Genomic DNA, 18,960 nt, shown 5'->3' on the forward strand with positions numbered 1-18,960 from the left:
TGGAAACACCTATTTGGGATTCTGCTCTAGAGACTCTGGAAGCAACGCTGCTGTTTTATCTTTCGTGGGGAGATATGGTCTACATCGACCATTATCCAGTGTGCTCATTCCAGAGCCCAATCAATCCGAGCTAAGGGCACCTCTAACAGTTTAGACGTCAGCAACACAACTCGAAAACATACCTGGCGTCCCCATCCCTGGAATCATTAAACTAAATTTTAACAGAGCTGTCAACACCTCTTCTATGGATGCCTCCGGTGGTGGCATTTTCAGAGACTCTAAGGGGACGTGGTTTTGGGTTACTATCGCAGGGTTGGTCGATGTTCGACTCTCCATGCTGAATTGTGGGCTCTCTTTGATGGACTGAATATTTCCTGGAATCAAGGATTCAAACGAATCGCTATTGAAATGGATAGTAGAGAAGTTGTCATGCTTTTCTCCTCCCTGGCTCCGTCTTTTGAACCAACTCTTACTCGTCGAATTCGGTCCTTCTTCCAACGTCAATGGAACATCAATTTGACTCACATAAACAGAGAAGCCAATAGTGTCGATGATGTACTGGCACATCTCGGTCGCACGGAGTTGCTGGAGGTCACTATCCTTTCTCACCCATCTGCTGAAGCCCACCTATCCATCCAACTCGAAGTAGATACCTGGAGAAGAAGCTCTAACCGTTGTTAACACATCTTTTTCCCTTTGTAACAAAAAATAAATAAATAATCTATAAATATTTTAACTTATAATTTGTTTTAACTTATATACTATTAGGTGTTAAATTTTTTATTTAAGTAAAACTATTAGTGAAAATGTCACATACCATACATAGTAAACGACTACTAGCATATAAATAAATTTAATAATTTTAAATATAAATGAGCCTTCTAATATACACAAGTTTTAAACTTCATCAAGTAGTTTAAGTGGTAAAAAAATATTGTTGTTTTTAGAAATTTTATATTCTAACAACGGTGTCTATAGGAAAGGGCCGGTCCTGACAAGTTTTTAGCTTGGAAGACATTAGAAAAACGTCACTTAATTCAAAAAACAATGAGAAATATGTATTAATTTTTTATTAAATTAAACAAATAATAATTCATTATAATATCAAAAATAATAAAAATATATTTAAGCATATAAATACTTATAAAAAAACTAGCTTTGAGCATTTCTTGATTCAAAATCATTGATGATAGTGTCAACGTCAATACTTTCAACATATTTTTATCAACACATAACATATCATTTGAAAAATAAAAGAACGAACTTATCTAGAATTTGGAACAATATTCAATATGATTCAAGCACCACAATTGATAATAAACAATTGTGACTTTGTGTTTGTGAGAAACATGAGAAACTAAAAAGTGAAACTAATAATTTTTTAGAGGAATTGTAAAATATGAAAGAAAAACGAAACATGCTAATTATACTTAATTTTTTTCTCCCATTGAGTTTTAAAGAGAAAAAATAGCATTAATAATCAACACCGTTTTTCGCCCGGGCGGGGAAAAGACCGATACCGACTCGGAGATTTTCTCTTTGAAAAGAATTTTCAAAATGTGAGGAGTCGCCACCAATCTTTAAGGTGTGATTGGGACACCATAAAAATGGGTGATTTTAATAGAACATTGAGTTTTTATCAAAATATTGAGTTTTGGGGTCTGCAAAAATCCAAAAATCGGGTTCGAGAGTCAGTTACGCGTGGGGAAGGATTAACACCCCCACAAGCGCCCAAAAATTGATACCTAGTTGATTACTCCATATTTAAAATCAGATATCTTGAGTTCAATATTTATTTAATTTAAAAATCATTAAGGATGCAGAGTTTGAAAAGGGTATTCGTTTATTGAGACCGATAGCATTCGCTCCTGAGCATAAATACGGGAGATCATCTACTATGTCTAATAATCGAACATTGCCTTGTTTTTAGAAAACATGATGCGGTTTTGAAAATGATGTCGACTTATTTAGGGAATTACCAGTAGTTACCCCTGAGCATGATTGCGGGAGATATAATATTAATTCTTTAAATAAGTGAACAATGCCTTAGGGTTAAAATAAAATGCAATTAAACAAAATTTTATTCAATCCTAATTAATCTAAGGTAAATTAAGGCTTTTTCTAACTTAATGTGTCAAATTATGAGAATTAAGAAACCTAGGGGCTCAAATATAAAAACGTAGGCTCTAATATTAATCCTATTTGATTTTAAATAATTATTGAATCAAATAACCGAAATGGTTCCTCGAGCTTTTAAGCGAGAGCCACTTCGAATTATCCCCTAAATTAAGAGACTAATTTGAAATCTAAGTTAAAATGGAGGTTCTGTTTAACCTATTTAATTAAGTTAATATTAAGAGTCTAATCTAAGTTCAGGGACTTAAAAGGTGAAAGTCTAAAGTACCGAGTTCTAAAAGGCTTAAAAGAATAAGGACCTAAAACGACAACTTCTAAAGTTAATGGGGCTAATTAAAAAATCTAATTTTTATCTAAATTATTAAACATTAAGTTTTAGAAAATATTAATTATTAATTAATTTTAGAATCGAACAATCGATTCGAGTAATTGGTAGTATAATGCGAAAACTCGACTCAAATTGCTCCTTAATTAAACTAAAGTGTCATCCTAATTTCTACATTTGATTCAAGTATTAATATAATTTAAAACTAAATCTAGAATTTAAACTATGAAAAAAAGAAACATTTAATAATAAACTTCATTTAAAAAAATAAAAACAAACAAACAAAAACAACAAAAAATAAAATAAATAAAATAAACCTAAAATATGATAACCTGATTGTATAAATATAAAATCACTAAACTAAAAGATAATAAACTAATCATGCAATGAGGACTAAATTAAAATAAACCAAAATGTAAGGGCTAAATCGAAATAAAATAAAATAAATAACTAAAATGCAAAAAATAAGTAGTAACTAAATCAAAATAAACAGTGACCAAAATACCAAAATTAAAATAACAGTACCTAAATCAGAAACTAATAGTGACTAATTAAAATAAAACAAAACAGAATAATAAAATTACAATAAATTAGAAACGAAAGGTCCACTGACCAAAATGTAAAAACACGGCAAAGTTTGGGGGACTAAATAGTTAATTTATGAAAAAATATAAAGCATGCACATAAAAATGTAAAATATCAATTTTTGTCCCTATAAGGACCAAAATACAAAAATACGACAAAGGTTGGGGGATTTATGATGCAATTTACCCCTAAATTTTCTCTATATATACCAACTCTCTCCTTCTTTTTTCATTTGAAACACAAAACAGAAAAAAATAGAGAGCTCTCCACTCTCTTCTTGGCCGCCGACCGGATGTCGCTGTCGCCATACCGCTGTCGCCTTTGGTGGTCGTTGGCCACCAAAATTCACGGGGAGGCTCATCTCGGGCTCTTCGTCATGGATCGAGGTTGGTTTCACACGAAATGGCCTCCATCTCCGTGAAAACGGCCGAGACCGTTCGATTTTCTGAGCTCCAGTGACTCCTCCGACGACTCAAGGTAAGATTTCGATCTAGCCCCCTTTATTTTCCATATTTTTATGTGAAATTGGTTGTTGCATGCTCGATTTAAGAAAAAAACTGTATTTTTTTGTTTTATTCAATACATATATATATGTACATTAGTGTTTTAAGAACGAACCTAAAACATGTTTTTGTTTCGATGTCTAAAAAACTTTGCTCTTCGCAGAGATTAAAACCGAAAATAAAAACATAATAATAATAATCAGTAAGCTATTTGAATACCAAAAAAAAGGGATAAAAACCTTGTTTATTGCCTTGAACGAAATTAGTTACAGTGGGTTCTTTTTTCAGAATCCCAGAGAGCTTTTACATTGTTTGCTTTGGCGTTTTATACCCATTACAGAGAAAATATGAAATGATTCTTATTTGTTATCTTGTTTGTTATCTTTGCATAAGCATGGAGATGGTGGCGTGCATGGCAGCTTTACTGGTATTGAGGCAGAAACAGGGTGGATTAAGGTTGGGGAAGAAAATGGTGGGTTGTGATTGGGTGAAGTGAGCGGCTGCCCAGCTGGGTAAAGTATACCCGGGTCGGGTTGGATTTGGGTGAGCCTGGGTCGGGTTTGATTTTGGGCCCCGGGTCTGGATTTTTTACTTGGGTCTCAGTTGAGTTGAATTTGTAAAAAGGGGTTGGGGTTTTTTAGTTAGGCTTAAAATATAAAAGGGTTTGGGTTGTAATTTAAAATGATGCTCACAACCCTCCTCTTTGAGTGGAGTTTATTTCATAAAAGGAAACTTTCATCTTTTGTTGGTTCTTCATTCACCACCAATTCAACAATACCCCCTGGGGCCATATCCCAATCTTGAAGCTGATTCGAGTTACCATGCTCTTTAACATGTCCTTGATCCTGTGTTGGTGTCACATTATCCTCACCATTAATGTTCAGAGTCTCAATCAAGGCCTTTACAGCAGGACCCTCTAGTGGTTTCTCTCCATGAATCAAGATAGTCACCATGTACATCAATTTAGACATATGCTCCCTTGATTCACACTGAAACTTATTTGTCTGATCAATCATCTCTTGCTGAGTCTTAACAAGTTGCTCTTGGAGATTCTCGATTTTACTAACCCATGCCAAAATCTCATTCATGGCTTTTATCTTTCTCTAGGAAGACCAAGTTGGCTCCACTTTGCTTTTTAGAATTTCTGTCATGGAATGCTCCATAAATTATTCCCAAATTTTCATGATTGAATACATGTAGAAAATATTTGAAACAAACAAAATATGAATGTGTAATGCCAAAAACTACAGATGCAAAATGAAAAATGCCAATACAGCAAGGAATTGATCCCAAAAGTAACTGTTCCTTAAACAATTCTTGAAAAATCGACAATGTCTTGGTACACTGGGAAGTGAAAATCTGGTCCATCTGTAAGTCGCCTAGCTCCTGCGAGCATCCGGGTATTGCATAGTCTTAAAAGCTTTTACTTTATCTCATACTTTCAGAAGTCTTTCGAGTTGGTTCGTGATCTGTAACTATTGGTTTCAGCGTCGAACATTCTTGAATCCAACTTGTTACCTCAGCATGCAAATGTCTGGCTCGTCTCCTTGGTAGGTAGACTCCCCCTTGACGTTATTCGATCTACGTGGAGCATCTTCAAAATCCTACTAATCCCAGGCATTGTTGCATTGTTTTTCAAGAACCTTCTAAATGATCAGTTATTTAGGGATCAATACCTTTGAATGATATGTCATGTTCATGAAAAAATGCAATAAGAGCAGACAAAAGGAAACCAATGTTAGTATAAACAAGACAAAAAGAATCGAGTTAGTTGAAATGATTAGTAAAAACATGTAATCTTAGCAGAAATAATTAAATTTAACTCAAAGTTGAGAATGAAAAATAATCATATAAAAGAAATTAATAGTCCTAACTGCATGCGTTCTAGTTCTCCTAAGTTATCCACATGGCTCTAGCGTGGTAGGTTTACTAAATTCTCTATATGAGGCTGGGGTTCTAGCAAAGGTTCCCGAGCAATTTTTACAACCTGCTAAGATTGACCCCGATTCTGGCCCATTACAGACTTGCGAATCGGGTTCAACTCAGGGGATCACACCACTAAAAGCATACCTCGGATCTGATATCCAGATAGGCAACTTAGGATGTTTTCCAAAGATACTTTATCAAACCCACACAAGGAAGCACAATGCTCTTCGTGAGGTGTGACGTTCCTCCCTACTTAGGTAAACTAGGTTGGAGCTCGGGTTTAGAGCTATGATATGCATCAATCTTAAATAATTTCACGAAGTGTAAGCATTAACCAAAGAGAATCTCTTTTTCTTTTGAAAAATCATAATGAACTGTAAATTAAAATAAGATCGAAATCGTAATTTCTAGAATCATAAATATAGGATAACCAACTCGTGGCTCGACTCTCAATTTGTTTTAAAAGAGATTTGGTGAATTAATGGTGTGAATTTAGAAAGATCAAAATTAAAAAGATTCAATTGATTTTTTTTAAATTTTAAGAAAGAAATATTGAATTAGAGTTTTGTTGAAGTTACACAGTTTATTAATATTAATATAAAAATTTAATAATAGCAATTGACACTTTAATAAAGTCATGGGCCCTATTATTTTATTTTGTATTTTTTTAAAAATTTATTATCTTTAATAAACTTATGACCCCATTACTTTTTATAATTTTTTAATTTAATATCAAAAATAAAATATATTATATTAAAAAAATTGTTGCCTTTGGGGCGCCCCTCCTACTATGGCCCAGAGCCAACCATGTTATAGGGTATTATGTTTCATTATGTTGTCAATAAATTAATAAAGTTATGAATAAATATTAATTTTTTTTATAAATTCTAAATTTAATCTTAATCCTACGTAGAGATGGAAGATGGACTCGAGGGAAAAGAATGGAAGTGTTCATATTAGGTATAGAACTCATAGGCTAAGGAAATATAAGATAACAAAGATAAATAATTTGATCATACTTACACCAAATAAATATTATTTATATTCACTCCAAAATTTGTAATGTATTATTTTTTTCTTTCTTCGGTACATCTTGTTGACAAATATTTCACCGCAAAATATTTGGATTTTTTTTGTTGATACATTATCACAACAAAAATATTAGTACATTTGGTTTGAAAACTGCATAGGATGCATAGAAAATAGGCTTAATACTTATTTAACAAACAACATGACTGATTCTCCCAAATTATTAAAACCTCCAGATGGCAACTTTCTGATGTTTTTTCAACAGTAAACTAGTCCAAAGATCGAACTTTGAAATTATCAAAACAAGCTAAAGCTGATAAAGCTCAGGACTAAGACACGGTTTAAGAAGCACTTTAAGCGGCGTCGCTTTCACATTCGCCAAGCTAGCGCTCTCGGTCATATCCACCGGTTGGCCACCGGGCGTGTCGATGTCAAAGCAGTGCAATACGCTAGCCATCGATAAATGAATAACTTGGAGCGCCAGTGAGACCCCCGAGCAGGCTCGGCGTCCTGCCCCAAAAGGAAGGAGTTCGAAATTCTGACCTCTTAAATCAAGATCTTTATGTGTGGTCAAAAACCTCTCGGCTTGAACTCATCGGGGTCGGTCCAAACGCGGTCGTCGTGTTGGATTTGCCAAGCGTTTAACAGCAAGCGTGTGCCCGGGGTTACGTGGTAACCGTTGGAGAGGGTGCACTCTTCCATCGCTGCTCGGAGGGCAAGTATGGGGCTGGGTGGGTACAGGCGGAGGGTTTCCTTGACAATTGCTTGGAGGTAAACCAGGTTCTTGATATCAGACTCCTCCACGTGCCTGTCTTTACCAACGTGGGTGGCCAATTCTTCTTTGGCCTTTTTTAAGGCATGTCGATTGTTTAGGAGTAAAGCTAGACCCCAAATGAGTGGAACCATGTTTGAGTCCGCCGCACCCAGAATCAAATTCTGCGTAATAAAAAAAAGTGAAGCGCTCAAAAGTCAATATTGCACAAACTGGATCACAAGGAAAACGAGACGGCAACTTTGACTTCTAATTTGTATATAAAGTAAAATATAAATCCCCATCAATTATTGTGTTACGGCTGATGCGAAGGAAATGGATATTTGACATGACCTTTTAAAAATGGATAAAACATGTCATTAGTCATCCAACTATCACTTTCATTCTATTTTGGTCACCAAATTATTTTTTTAAATGATCACTAACGTTATATTTTGGTTTCATTTTGATCATCTGCCATTAAAAAATTAATAGAACTGTTGACATCACAATTTTAAATTTTTCAATGATGATGTGACATTACCTTATAGTAACACGTCAATATCATCATTAATTTTTTAATGAAGAGTGAACAAAATGAAATCAAAACGTAACTTTAGTATTAATTTTGAAAAAAATATAGTACCAAATTTAACACCCCAAAATTTATTATAATGGTCATTTTGGCCCTATATATTTTTTGAAGAATTCTTCCCCGCCACCACGTTTCATTTTGGGAAAAAAACTCTTTATAGATGAAAATTTTTAGTTAATACACGATTAACACTTTAAAATATGATCTTTTTACACTAAAATGAAATGTTTAGTGCTAAAATGCCCCATTAAAAAATAAGGGTCAAAATGACTATTCTATCAAATCTTACAGGCATTTTCACCTAAAACAATACGTTGGGGTAAAATGGTTCAAAAAACGAATAGGGGCCAAAATGACCATTTTGATAAATGTTAGGCCCAAATTTGCTATTATGCCTTTTTTTAAAAAAAAAAGAGTAATTGGATGATGAAAACAAACGAATGTGATAATTGATTAAGTGGCCTTTAGAAATGGTGTTTAATTAAGAAATGATAGGTTTGAAGGTAGTTTACCAGGCAAGTGGCTTTGGTAATAGTATCTGCATCGACATCAAAGCCATTCAGCTTGGCATCTTCGGTGATAGTGAGCATCACATCCATGAAATCTTGATCTTCCTTTCGCTCCCCAACAGACACTCTCTTCTGTTTATGCTCGTCAAGCCAAGTTTGTACGAAAACGTCCAATTCTTTAGCCACTCTCTTCATTGATTTCTTATGTCCGCCGAGGTCTAACCACCAAAGAAACGGTATCGCATCGGACAAAATGAAAGTCCCAAACAAATGAAAGTATTCTTTAATCGATTTCTGGCATTGACGTGCCTCTCCTTCATTGGAATTAGCGGTGTCCCCATAGTATCTTTTCCCCACCACGATTCTAAACGCCAGATTATGAGTTAAATCAGCAAACCACTGCTTCATGTCCACCAAAACACTGCCTTGCTCTCCACATTTTGTCGTCCAAGTGTTGTACAAGTCTTTGATCCCGATTTGCACCTCCGAGGCCCGCGTCTGCTTGAAGTTCGACATATCCAGCCGGTGATTCGACAGAAGCTCGAGCGTCGTTATCTTCCGCATCTCACGCCAGTAATCCCCGTATGGAGCGAACCCGAACATAGCATAGTTATAACCTAGAAGCTTTGAGGCAGATAAACTCGGTCTGGTAGCGAAAGCCTTATCATGGACCGTCAAAAGCTCTTTTGCCATTTCCATATTCCCCACCACCAAAGCTTTATGGGATCCGAGTCTAATACTAAACACCGGTCCATACTTTTTGGATAACCCAAAAAGTGTCCTGTAAAGGATTTCCTTGCTGCTAAAGAGATGCAAGTGGCCGATAAGCGGCCAAGCGCCTCAGCTTCCGGTACACTGCCGTTCTTTCCACTGCGACTGATAAGTTTATATATCAACAGGGTGACAAAGGGGGCAACGAGAAGAGATGGCCAGTAGTGAAAAAGGGTATCCATATATGAACCAGGCATACTGGAGATCATATTTGGATCAATTATGGAAATACAAGGTAGGTGGATATTTGCTTTCATTAACTACCCATGTATTTATACAGGTCACCCGATACAAGGGATTCATTGAACACTGATATTTTTTTTGGTTTTAGTCAACTTTATCTAATTTTTATTTAGTCTTTCTTTAATTGTTTGAATCTCTACTCTGTTCCAGTTTGGTGTCTATAAATTTATGTGGATAATTAACTCATACCTTAAAATATACTATGTGATGAGAATTTTGATATCACTTGTCCCATTTTTCAATCATTTTCTCTATTATACATCTTAAAATTATATATATATATGTACTGTTAAAATCAATATATTATTGTCATGAAGTGCTTATCTTTACTAGTAGAAATCAAATTTTCGATCATATGATTAAGATATAAGTAACTATCATCTTATGTCTCCTGATTTATAATTATATTTTTAATTAAAAAAATTCCCAACTATTGAAAATAATAAAAAATTAAATAACAATAATCTGGTGGGTATGTATGTTAGTATTTTATTTATTTATTTTGAAAAAAAAAATCAATTTGTCTATTGTTTTTTCTTCAAGTAATCATCGTTGATTTTTCAACTTACTGTCAATTTAGTGCAACTTCTGAAAAATTACTTTTAAAAATGTTGTAGAAACGAATTTTTAAAAGTATTGTACAAAGTGTAATTTAAATTTTAATTATATAAGATTATTGTTAAAAAGTGAGTTTGAAAAGATAAAATATCTATTATAGACATTATGTTATATATTAAAAATATAGTATTTAAATTATATTTTCACTTATTAATAATTTAATATATAAAATATATCAACTTAAACTATAATAAAAATATAAAAAAATATTTTAAGATAACTTATTAATAATATTTTTATATATGAAATATTTTATTAAGAAAAAATATATTATCAATACTTTTTAATATGCGTACATTAAATTATTAAAAAATAATAATTTAAATATTTTTTGAAAAAAAAATATTACAAAAAATATTAGTAATTAAAATAAATTATTAAATAATAAATTATTTTTTAAGGATGTTAGTATTAAATTATTAAAATAAAATGTAAATATATAATTGAGTGGAGTCCATGTATTAGTAAGGGTAAAATTATAATTTACTTTCAAACTCAAAGTTGAAACTAAAAAAGCTAGGAATCCTAATCTTTGCAGTTGGTTTGAAACTATCGTTTCCACCGTAATTTTTTTTTTAAATTTCTACTCATTTGCAGAGTCGTCTCAAATATTTTTCGGGGCCCTGAGTGAAAACTAAAAAATATGCCTTCATAAAATGAAATTATATTTCCGAACAATTAATTCAATATTACATAAATAAATCATAGAAAAATGATTAATTTTGTGAAAATATAATATTCTTATTATTTTATTAAGAAACACCTTAAATACAACTAAAAGAGAATAAATATAAAATAAATTAATACATGTATGATACATAGCTTGATTTTGATTAATAAATAAATAAAAATAATTGTATATTATTTTATTGTTAGATTGAGACTGACTAAGGTTAAAAATTAAAGAATATTTGATAAATTGAAGAGTAAGATTTGAAAAAATAAAAAAATATGATTAAATTTAATTCAACATTGAATGAATAAATAAGAGAAACGGAAAAAGAGGGTAAAAAATTAAAAATTTATGAAATTATAAAAATTAGGGGCACTAATTATAATATAAAAAATTGATTAAATCAAAATTGAATGAATTAATAAGAGAAATGGGAAAAGAGGTAAAAAAAAAATTATGAAATTACAAAAATTAGATACCCCACTTATAAATATAAAAAATTGAGGGTCTTAATTATAGATTTAAAAAAATTGAGGGCCCTGAGCGGTTACTCAGGGTGTTCCCCTTAAAGTCAGTTCTATCTGTTTGACATTAATTTTATGATCGAAACGAACATTCAGGACAGATTATAGCTTATCATATGCGTCCCCTGAATGAAACATTTGATACAAATGTAACAGAGTTCATAACAAAATTAAAGCTAGTAATCGAGAAAGGGTTGCAAGATGTCATTATTGAGGGAGATGATGTCAATATTGTTAATAAGCTTGCTAAGCCTAAAATAAATCTTTTGATGGTGGGATTTTATTTAGAAAAGCGATAGATATATACGATGGTGGAATTTTGATGGTGGTTTTACGAGGAATATAGGAATATACAATGGTCTCAAAATCTCCCTACAATTTTTTTCGGAGAAAATCCCCATGAGGAATACCTCTGGACATAAGACCTAGGAGACTTGAAATCCCATGTTCCTCGTAAAACCACGACCCTTTGGCATAATTCCTGGCACACTCACGTGAAGATCGAAATCAACTGAGAACCGACCGTATTAACTAAAAGACTATCTACCCTGCCAGTATACAAAAAACAATAATGGTTTTACACATAATATTAACACTAAGGGTGCGTTTGGTTGGGAGAATGTGAAATTACCATGGGAATGAAATCCACATTCCCCCGTTTGGTTGTCGGGAATGTCATTCCCGGTAATCTTACATTACTAATAGTGAATTTTTGGGGTATATTACCGGGAATATCATTACCTCCATTTCCTTATGTATTGTTGAATTATCAGTGTTTTGGACTAAAATGCCCTTAAAAAAATTTCTTTCAAAAATATTCTTATACTGTCATTGAATAATAAAAATTCTTGAAGGTTAAATTACAAATTTATCCTTAAACTATTTTAGATTTACAAAAAAAAAGTCTATAATTAAAATATTATATGAAGTTCAGGGGTTAAAATAAAATTTTACCCTTTCATTAAACTTTTTTATATTTTCAATTTTGTAAAAAAAACTATATAAATTTTATGAATTTAATTTTTTTAAAGAAAATATATAAATATTTTCCAACTTGTTAAAAAACTAAATATATAATAAGGATAATTTGGTCAAATATACATTTTAATAATCTTTTATTCCTTTAACCAAACACAGTAATCTTACATTCTGCTAAACCAACCAAACACAAAATACAACATTCCCAGTAATCCTATTCCCTGGTAATCTTTTATTCTCACTGGTAATCTTACATTCCGTGAACCAAACGCACCCTAGTGTGTTTGGTTGGGGGAATGTGAGATTCCCATGAGAATGGAATCTACATTCCCCCGTTTGGTTGGTCGGGAATGTCATTCCCGATAATCTTACATTACCAATAGTTGATTTTTTGGGGTATATTACTGGGAATGTCATTACCTCCATTTCCTTAGGTATTGTTAGATTACCAGCGTTTTTGACTAAAATGCCCTTAAAAAAATTTCTTTTCAAAAATATTCTTATTTTGTCATTAAATAATAAAAATTCTACGAAGTTAAATTACAAATTTATCCTTAAACTATTTTAGATTTACAAAAAAATCTATAATTAAAATTTTATATGAAATTCAGGGGTTAAAATAAAATTTTACCCCTTCATTAAACTTTTTTATATTTTCAATTTTGTAAAAAAATTATATAAATTTTATGAATTTAAATTTTTTAAAGAAAACATATAAATATTTTCCAACTTGTTAAATATATATATATATATAATAAGGACAATTTGGTCAAATATACATTCTAATAATCTTTTATTCCTTTAACCAAATACGGTAATCTTACATTCATGCTAAACCAACCAAACACAAAATGCAACATTCACAGTAATCCTATTCACTGGTAATCTTTTATTCTGATTGGTAATCTTACATTCCCACTGGTAATCTTACATTCCTACTAGTACTCTTACATTCCGTGGACCAAACACACCATAAAGGTTAACATATAAACGTATAGAGGGAATCTTCTAACTGCCACTTACTCTCTGTTTTCTGTCATTAATATTTTTAATTAATGATTGATTTCTCACTAACTACGATTTTTCACTTAAATAAAAAACAATGAATTGTTGTAAATCGACATAACCATCTTTATTTCATCAACAAAATTTAAGATATTGCAACAATAATAATATGAAAATTTAAAATCTGTTTTTTTTTTCAAATAAAAAGCCATCAAATCAAAACTTTATAAACTCTAACGTTTGACCTATTGGAAGTAACAGTGATATACTTTTAGTAAAGCTACATGCGTAGAAAAAATATCAAATTCCAATTTGTAGAATTTTCTTTGCCTACCCTGTCGCTTACAATTTAATTATACGCATCTTTCTTCTAAAAGAATAAATAAATATACGCATTTCAATTTAAATGTCTGCAGGTTGATACTAACGATCAATTTATTTAATAGAATCAATATTAGATCTTTTAAATAAAGTTAGGGTTCAAATTCTAACCATTACAACTGAAGTAAATTGAATTAGAAGGATGATTCTTGCCTCTACAATATCCGATTTAAATTAATTAATCAATAAATTAAATACAGTTAATTATGAAAAAAATATCCCCGGGTTAAAGGGAAAGTTCGTAATAATCAAATCAATCGGCTTGACCAATTGACTAATTACTTTGTATTCTAGTTCAACGCAGTCTTATCATTTTACGAATTATACAACCTAGACGGGCGGGAGTTTAATTCTTAATTCAATAAATCACATGTGAATTATAAATTCCATGGTTTTAACTTTCCATTTCATTTATTTCATAATTAAATATTTACTCATTATTTATTTATTTTTTAAAAGTCCACAGATAATTTATTTAAATATCTTTGATGATTTTTTCTATATTTATTGAATTATTGGCAGTTAATTAAACAATTATTTTGATTTTATTTGTTTGACAAGAAACATTTAAATAAGATAAATTTAGTCTATGGTCATCCACAATTTTTGCCATTTTGATTTTTCATGCAGTGGCTGCTATATAATATATATAATATAGTGTTCCACTTGTAACACTTATTTGAGTCAATGGGACAATTTGACCATTCAAATTGAATTAATTATGATAATAATTGAGGAGCATTTGGAATGTAGTTTTATTTTATCTACAGATGTCACTCAATTTCTCTATAGAAATAATAAGTATTTAATTCCATTACGTAATTATATATAATTATATATAGCCAGCGTATGCTTAAATTAGTGTTTTCATTATTTCCTTTCATTTTCTTAAATTTAATTCTCTTTTAGTCATTGAACTACTGAAGTTTAAAAAAATTTATAATTTGATTATTTAATTTTTGAATTATTCAAAATTTGATCATAATTTTATTAAATAATTAACGAATTTATGACATGACAACAAAACATAATCTTTGATCTAAAAAAAATTAGACATAATGTCATTTTTTTGGTACACAAAAAAACTATTTTTTATTTTTTCTTCATTTTTCCCCTATTCTTCCTTCATCTTTTTTTTTCTCCATTTATACTATCAATGAACCTAAATTTCAATCACCACGTCAATCGTTATTCTTATCATTATTGACTATTGTCATCTGAGACCAATGACTATTAAAATTTTCACCGAACATGTCTCAACACTTTGAATGCGAAATTAATATCTATTTAATTGAAAAACACCTTAAACTCTATAGATCTAGTATTGATACCATTGTTGCAGTACGCCACCATTCTCTTTCGATCACCATTTATGTTGATACAATTACTAAATGAAAATTTTTCCTCTCCTTTTTCATTCCTCGACTCGGATCTTCATGGAATAAACCCAAAAGTTATAATAATTCAAATCAAAGCTCAGACCAAATAGTTCCAACTTGTATCCTTTCATGGTATGATCATTATTTTTTTAATTGGGATATGTTATTCTTCAATGCATGTATTATTTTTTGAATGTTGTGATCTACCATACAATTAGAGCCCCTGAATTACTAGAATCAAAAAACTCAATAAGATTTTTTTCCTTTTTTTTGTTTTCTTTGCTTCTTAGTTTTTTTATTTTTATTCTTATTTTGGTCTTATGTGGTTGCTGGAATTTGATTTGGAATATTGTTTAGATTACATAATCTTGTTTGAAGGCTTGGCAATTGGAGACAATTTTGTGTTTAATGATGGCAGTGGAGGCAGGTTGAACAATGGTTGAGTGTGCGGAGGTGGTGACCGACGGAGAATGAAAAAGAAGTAAAAGAAAATATTAATAAAATATTTGCTTGTGCTTACATGGCAGTTCAAAAGTTAATAAAAAATTCTGTCACCATAGTGTTAGAGAAAATAGTATAGAAAAGTTTAATGTATAAAGTTTAATGATTAGACTGATTTTTTTTTACAGTTACTAAAATAAAAGTGATAAGATAGTTGAATGATAGATGTACTTTACCCGGAAATAAAAGAAAGAAAGAAAATTAAAACAAAATCTATAATCAAACAGAGTTCAAAAATAAAATCGAATTTTGTTAAAGCATATATGAAAGATTTCCTTGATACAAGCAATGAATAATCTAAACTAGATCTTCCTTTGATTTTACTACTGCTGAGGCCATTCCAGTGATGGCCGAATGTTCAAAAGGATTTTGTCTTCAAAGTTGAAGCAAAGGAAAGAGTTGTTTTTCTTTGTGGCTCTGAATCTGCAATAGTTTGTGATTTTAAGATAATAGCAAGCTGGTAAGAACAGACATATTCAAGCAATTGCAGGATAAAGTTAATGTAAACTGTTGTTTCATGAAGATTAAACCATGAAAACAGGGCTCGGCATTGACCCAAAATGTTGCAATGCGCACGTTAAACACTTGTGATAGTCAACTGAATGCACAGCTTAAGAGGAAGGATCAGAAACCGTCTCAGATAGTTTACAACTAGTTATAATCCCCATACAAAATTTCTGAGCACTCCAAAATCACCATGATGAACTCAATCCTAGTTAACAAAAGGGACTAGGAGTTAGATGAAACCGCTTCTTCGATGTTATTTGTTTCGAGGCCTCAATCTTCTGGCTATACAGTCCGTATATTTTTCACGTCTTCGTCTTAGTCTTCCAGCAATACTGTCTGCAACGGAGAATGCACGTTTCTTTTCAGGTATGCTTTCCAATGTCACAGGACTACCACCAGGTTCTGTGTTGCTGAAATCCAATTCCTTTCCAACATCTATCTTGCCCCCAGAATTCAGCTCCGGAAATCCTGGTTGCTCGTGAACATCAAGGTTGGTCTCAGTAGGCTCCACTTTCTCAAACACTGTTTCATTCTTCGACAATAGCAATGTACTTGATTCTGGGTATGCATTGTATTCCTTGTTCTCACTGTTGAAGCCATCCTCCCCAGTATGGGGCTTCGATGTTACAAGCTGATTATCATCGACCTCGGGTGATTCTTCTGATGGCAATTCTTGAGCTAGGCAAGAGAGTGATCTCTTAGGAGAAACTTGATCGGTATCATCTGGAACCTTTTCCATATTGGTTTGCGCACGCTGGGTTTGAATTAGATAGTGTGCAACCGACTTGAACCCCATTTTCTTTACCTGGGAAGTGGACAAAGAAGCTTAGACTTTAGAAAAATGTCTGAGCAAGAAAATGCACAACTGATGGACCTACCTTCTTATAAAGAGAGCCAGTAGGAGCCCATCCTTTTGCTTTCCGGCACATACTACAGTTGCAAATTCCACGACACACAGGGCAAACCCAATTCGGATTCTCATTGGCTTCAAGAATATGCTCCCCATACCTGTAGATTTAGAATGAAAATTAACAGTAAAAACCACCAATAGAAAAGAACGAACATCTCAAACTAAAAGTTTAGGAAGATCGACAAGAAAACATTCTAGCTGAATGCTTGAAACATCAATATTTAGTGACATATGCATGGATATCTAAAACTATAATACAAGATTGAAGAAAGGGGCTGAGTTAAGCATACATACATTAACAAAAATTCATACCTCATGTATAAACAATCTCCACAGAATTGCCTTCGGCCCATATAGCATTTGCTACAGCGAGTACAATGACCAAGCATTCTCTGCCTACAACGCAGCGTTTTCATCACGACTCACGGTACAAAATTTTGAGAGATATAAATAACAGTATTAGAGGACAATGTGTTCTGAAACAGTTATAAACAGAAATGCTGTCATACAAGTTAAAGCATGTTGAAATAAAGTGTGATCAGCAAGAAAGTACTAAAACTACTAATGCTGGCAGCCGAAAATTGTATGATCGAATTATGTTTCCTCCAATCAAACTGGCTCCTTCTAAATCAGCAAGAAACTAAAACTACTAATGTTGGAAGCTGAAATTTGTATGATCGTATTATGTCGTGCAAGTATATCACTATATCGTATTTCATGGAAGATATTATGCAGATGGAATAACAAAGATTCCCATACCGGCATTGATGACAATTCTTTCCTTCGAAGACATCATAAATCTGTCTTCCATCACTTCCATATCCATCCACAAAATGTGTCCAGCTCCTCTGTGTGTCACCCAAAAGCTTCTCGTGCTCTTCAGTATACACCTCTGATTTGCTAACCTTCAGTTCCACATTCTCCAAAAGCTCATCCTTTTTTGCCAAAGCCGCCTCTGAATAAGTCGCTGAAGTAGTATTTTGCAACCTAAACAACCACCACTTAGAAAAACTCATCAAAAAAGGAAACTTCATGTATGATATTTTGTTCATGTACATATGCTTTTCAACCTTGAGAAGCGGCTGGGACTGGAAGATGGAGGCAAGGAGGACAGAGGGATAACCGGTGGCTTACTACCAGCAAGAGGATGCTCACACCTTGAAGAGAAGACATCAAGGCTGATCTCAGTAGGCTCCCCTTTCTCAAACATTGTTTTATTCATTGAGAATAGCAATGTACTTGATTCTGGGTATGCATTGCATTCTTTTTTCTCACTTCTAAAATCATCCTCTCCGGTTTGAGGCCTTGATGTTCCAAGCTGATTATCATCGAATTCAGGAGATACTTCTGATGGCAATTCCAAAGCTTCATGGGCCTTCAATGGCCCCAGGCATTTCTGATGAGTAGATGAGATTCCATCATCCAATTTCGCAACCGATCGATGATTACCGCCACAAATGAATACTTGGAATGAGATGTCAATGCAGTCAATTAACTCAAATATACAAACATCACCAACTTGTATGTTGTTGTCGCGCACAAAAGCGCCCCAACCATTGCAGAGTTTAACATAGGGTCGTTCGTTACATCCTAGGATAGTGCGGTACTCAGCGGACCAAGTTTTGCCATCAGAATCACGGAGAACTACATCACCATGATCCATGAAATACTTCCTGCTAAACTCTCTAGGTATATGCTGCAACAAAAGAAAGTAATACCAAACAGAAGATATATTCGCTTATTAAAGATCAAACACAGATTCAAAGAACAGCTTACCAGAGAACGGCTACGCTTGGAATGAAGATCAGCATATGCTGGTTGAATGAAAACCAAAAAGAATGGATTTTCGGACTTGAAGGCACTACTAGCCCTCATAAGAGCTTTAGATTTTTCACCAGGTTTCACTTTTTTCACCTCTCCCTTTCCAGCTGAAAACCCATCATTATCAGCTCTCATAATCTTTCTCCTACCTGTAGAGTTGTTATTTATGATCTGCTCTGAGTTATCTTCTTCAATCTTCACTGCTTGTTGGTGAATTCCCTCCTTGTCATTTGCATGTGGTGGGTAACGAATCTCAGAGGCACTTCTATCGAATATGAGCACGTGGAAAC

General features: G+C 32.6%; 1 protein-coding gene across 1 annotated transcript; it reads right to left on the minus strand.

The window, feature by feature from the left end:
• Positions 1 to 4,612: 4,612 nt before the first annotated feature.
• Positions 4,613 to 18,553, minus strand: LOC120172163 (cell division cycle-associated protein 7-like). The gene is made up of 6 exons (XM_039179717.1): positions 17,920 to 18,553; positions 17,609 to 17,836; positions 17,162 to 17,245; positions 16,818 to 16,947; positions 16,301 to 16,744; positions 4,613 to 4,650 (listed from the first exon to the last, which is right to left on the minus strand). Exons 1-6 carry the CDS (start codon positions 18,510 to 18,512, stop codon positions 4,630 to 4,632), a joined length of 1,500 nt encoding a protein of 499 aa, XP_039035648.1. The 5' UTR covers positions 18,513 to 18,553; the 3' UTR covers positions 4,613 to 4,629.
• Positions 18,554 to 18,960: the final 407 nt, after the last annotated feature.

Source organism: Hibiscus syriacus, unplaced genomic scaffold (assembly GCF_006381635.1).
Source record: "Hibiscus syriacus cultivar Baekdansim isolate YM2019G1 unplaced genomic scaffold, ASM638163v2 tig00000329_pilon, whole genome shotgun sequence".
Classification (NCBI taxonomy): Eukaryota; Viridiplantae; Streptophyta; class Magnoliopsida; order Malvales; family Malvaceae; genus Hibiscus; species Hibiscus syriacus.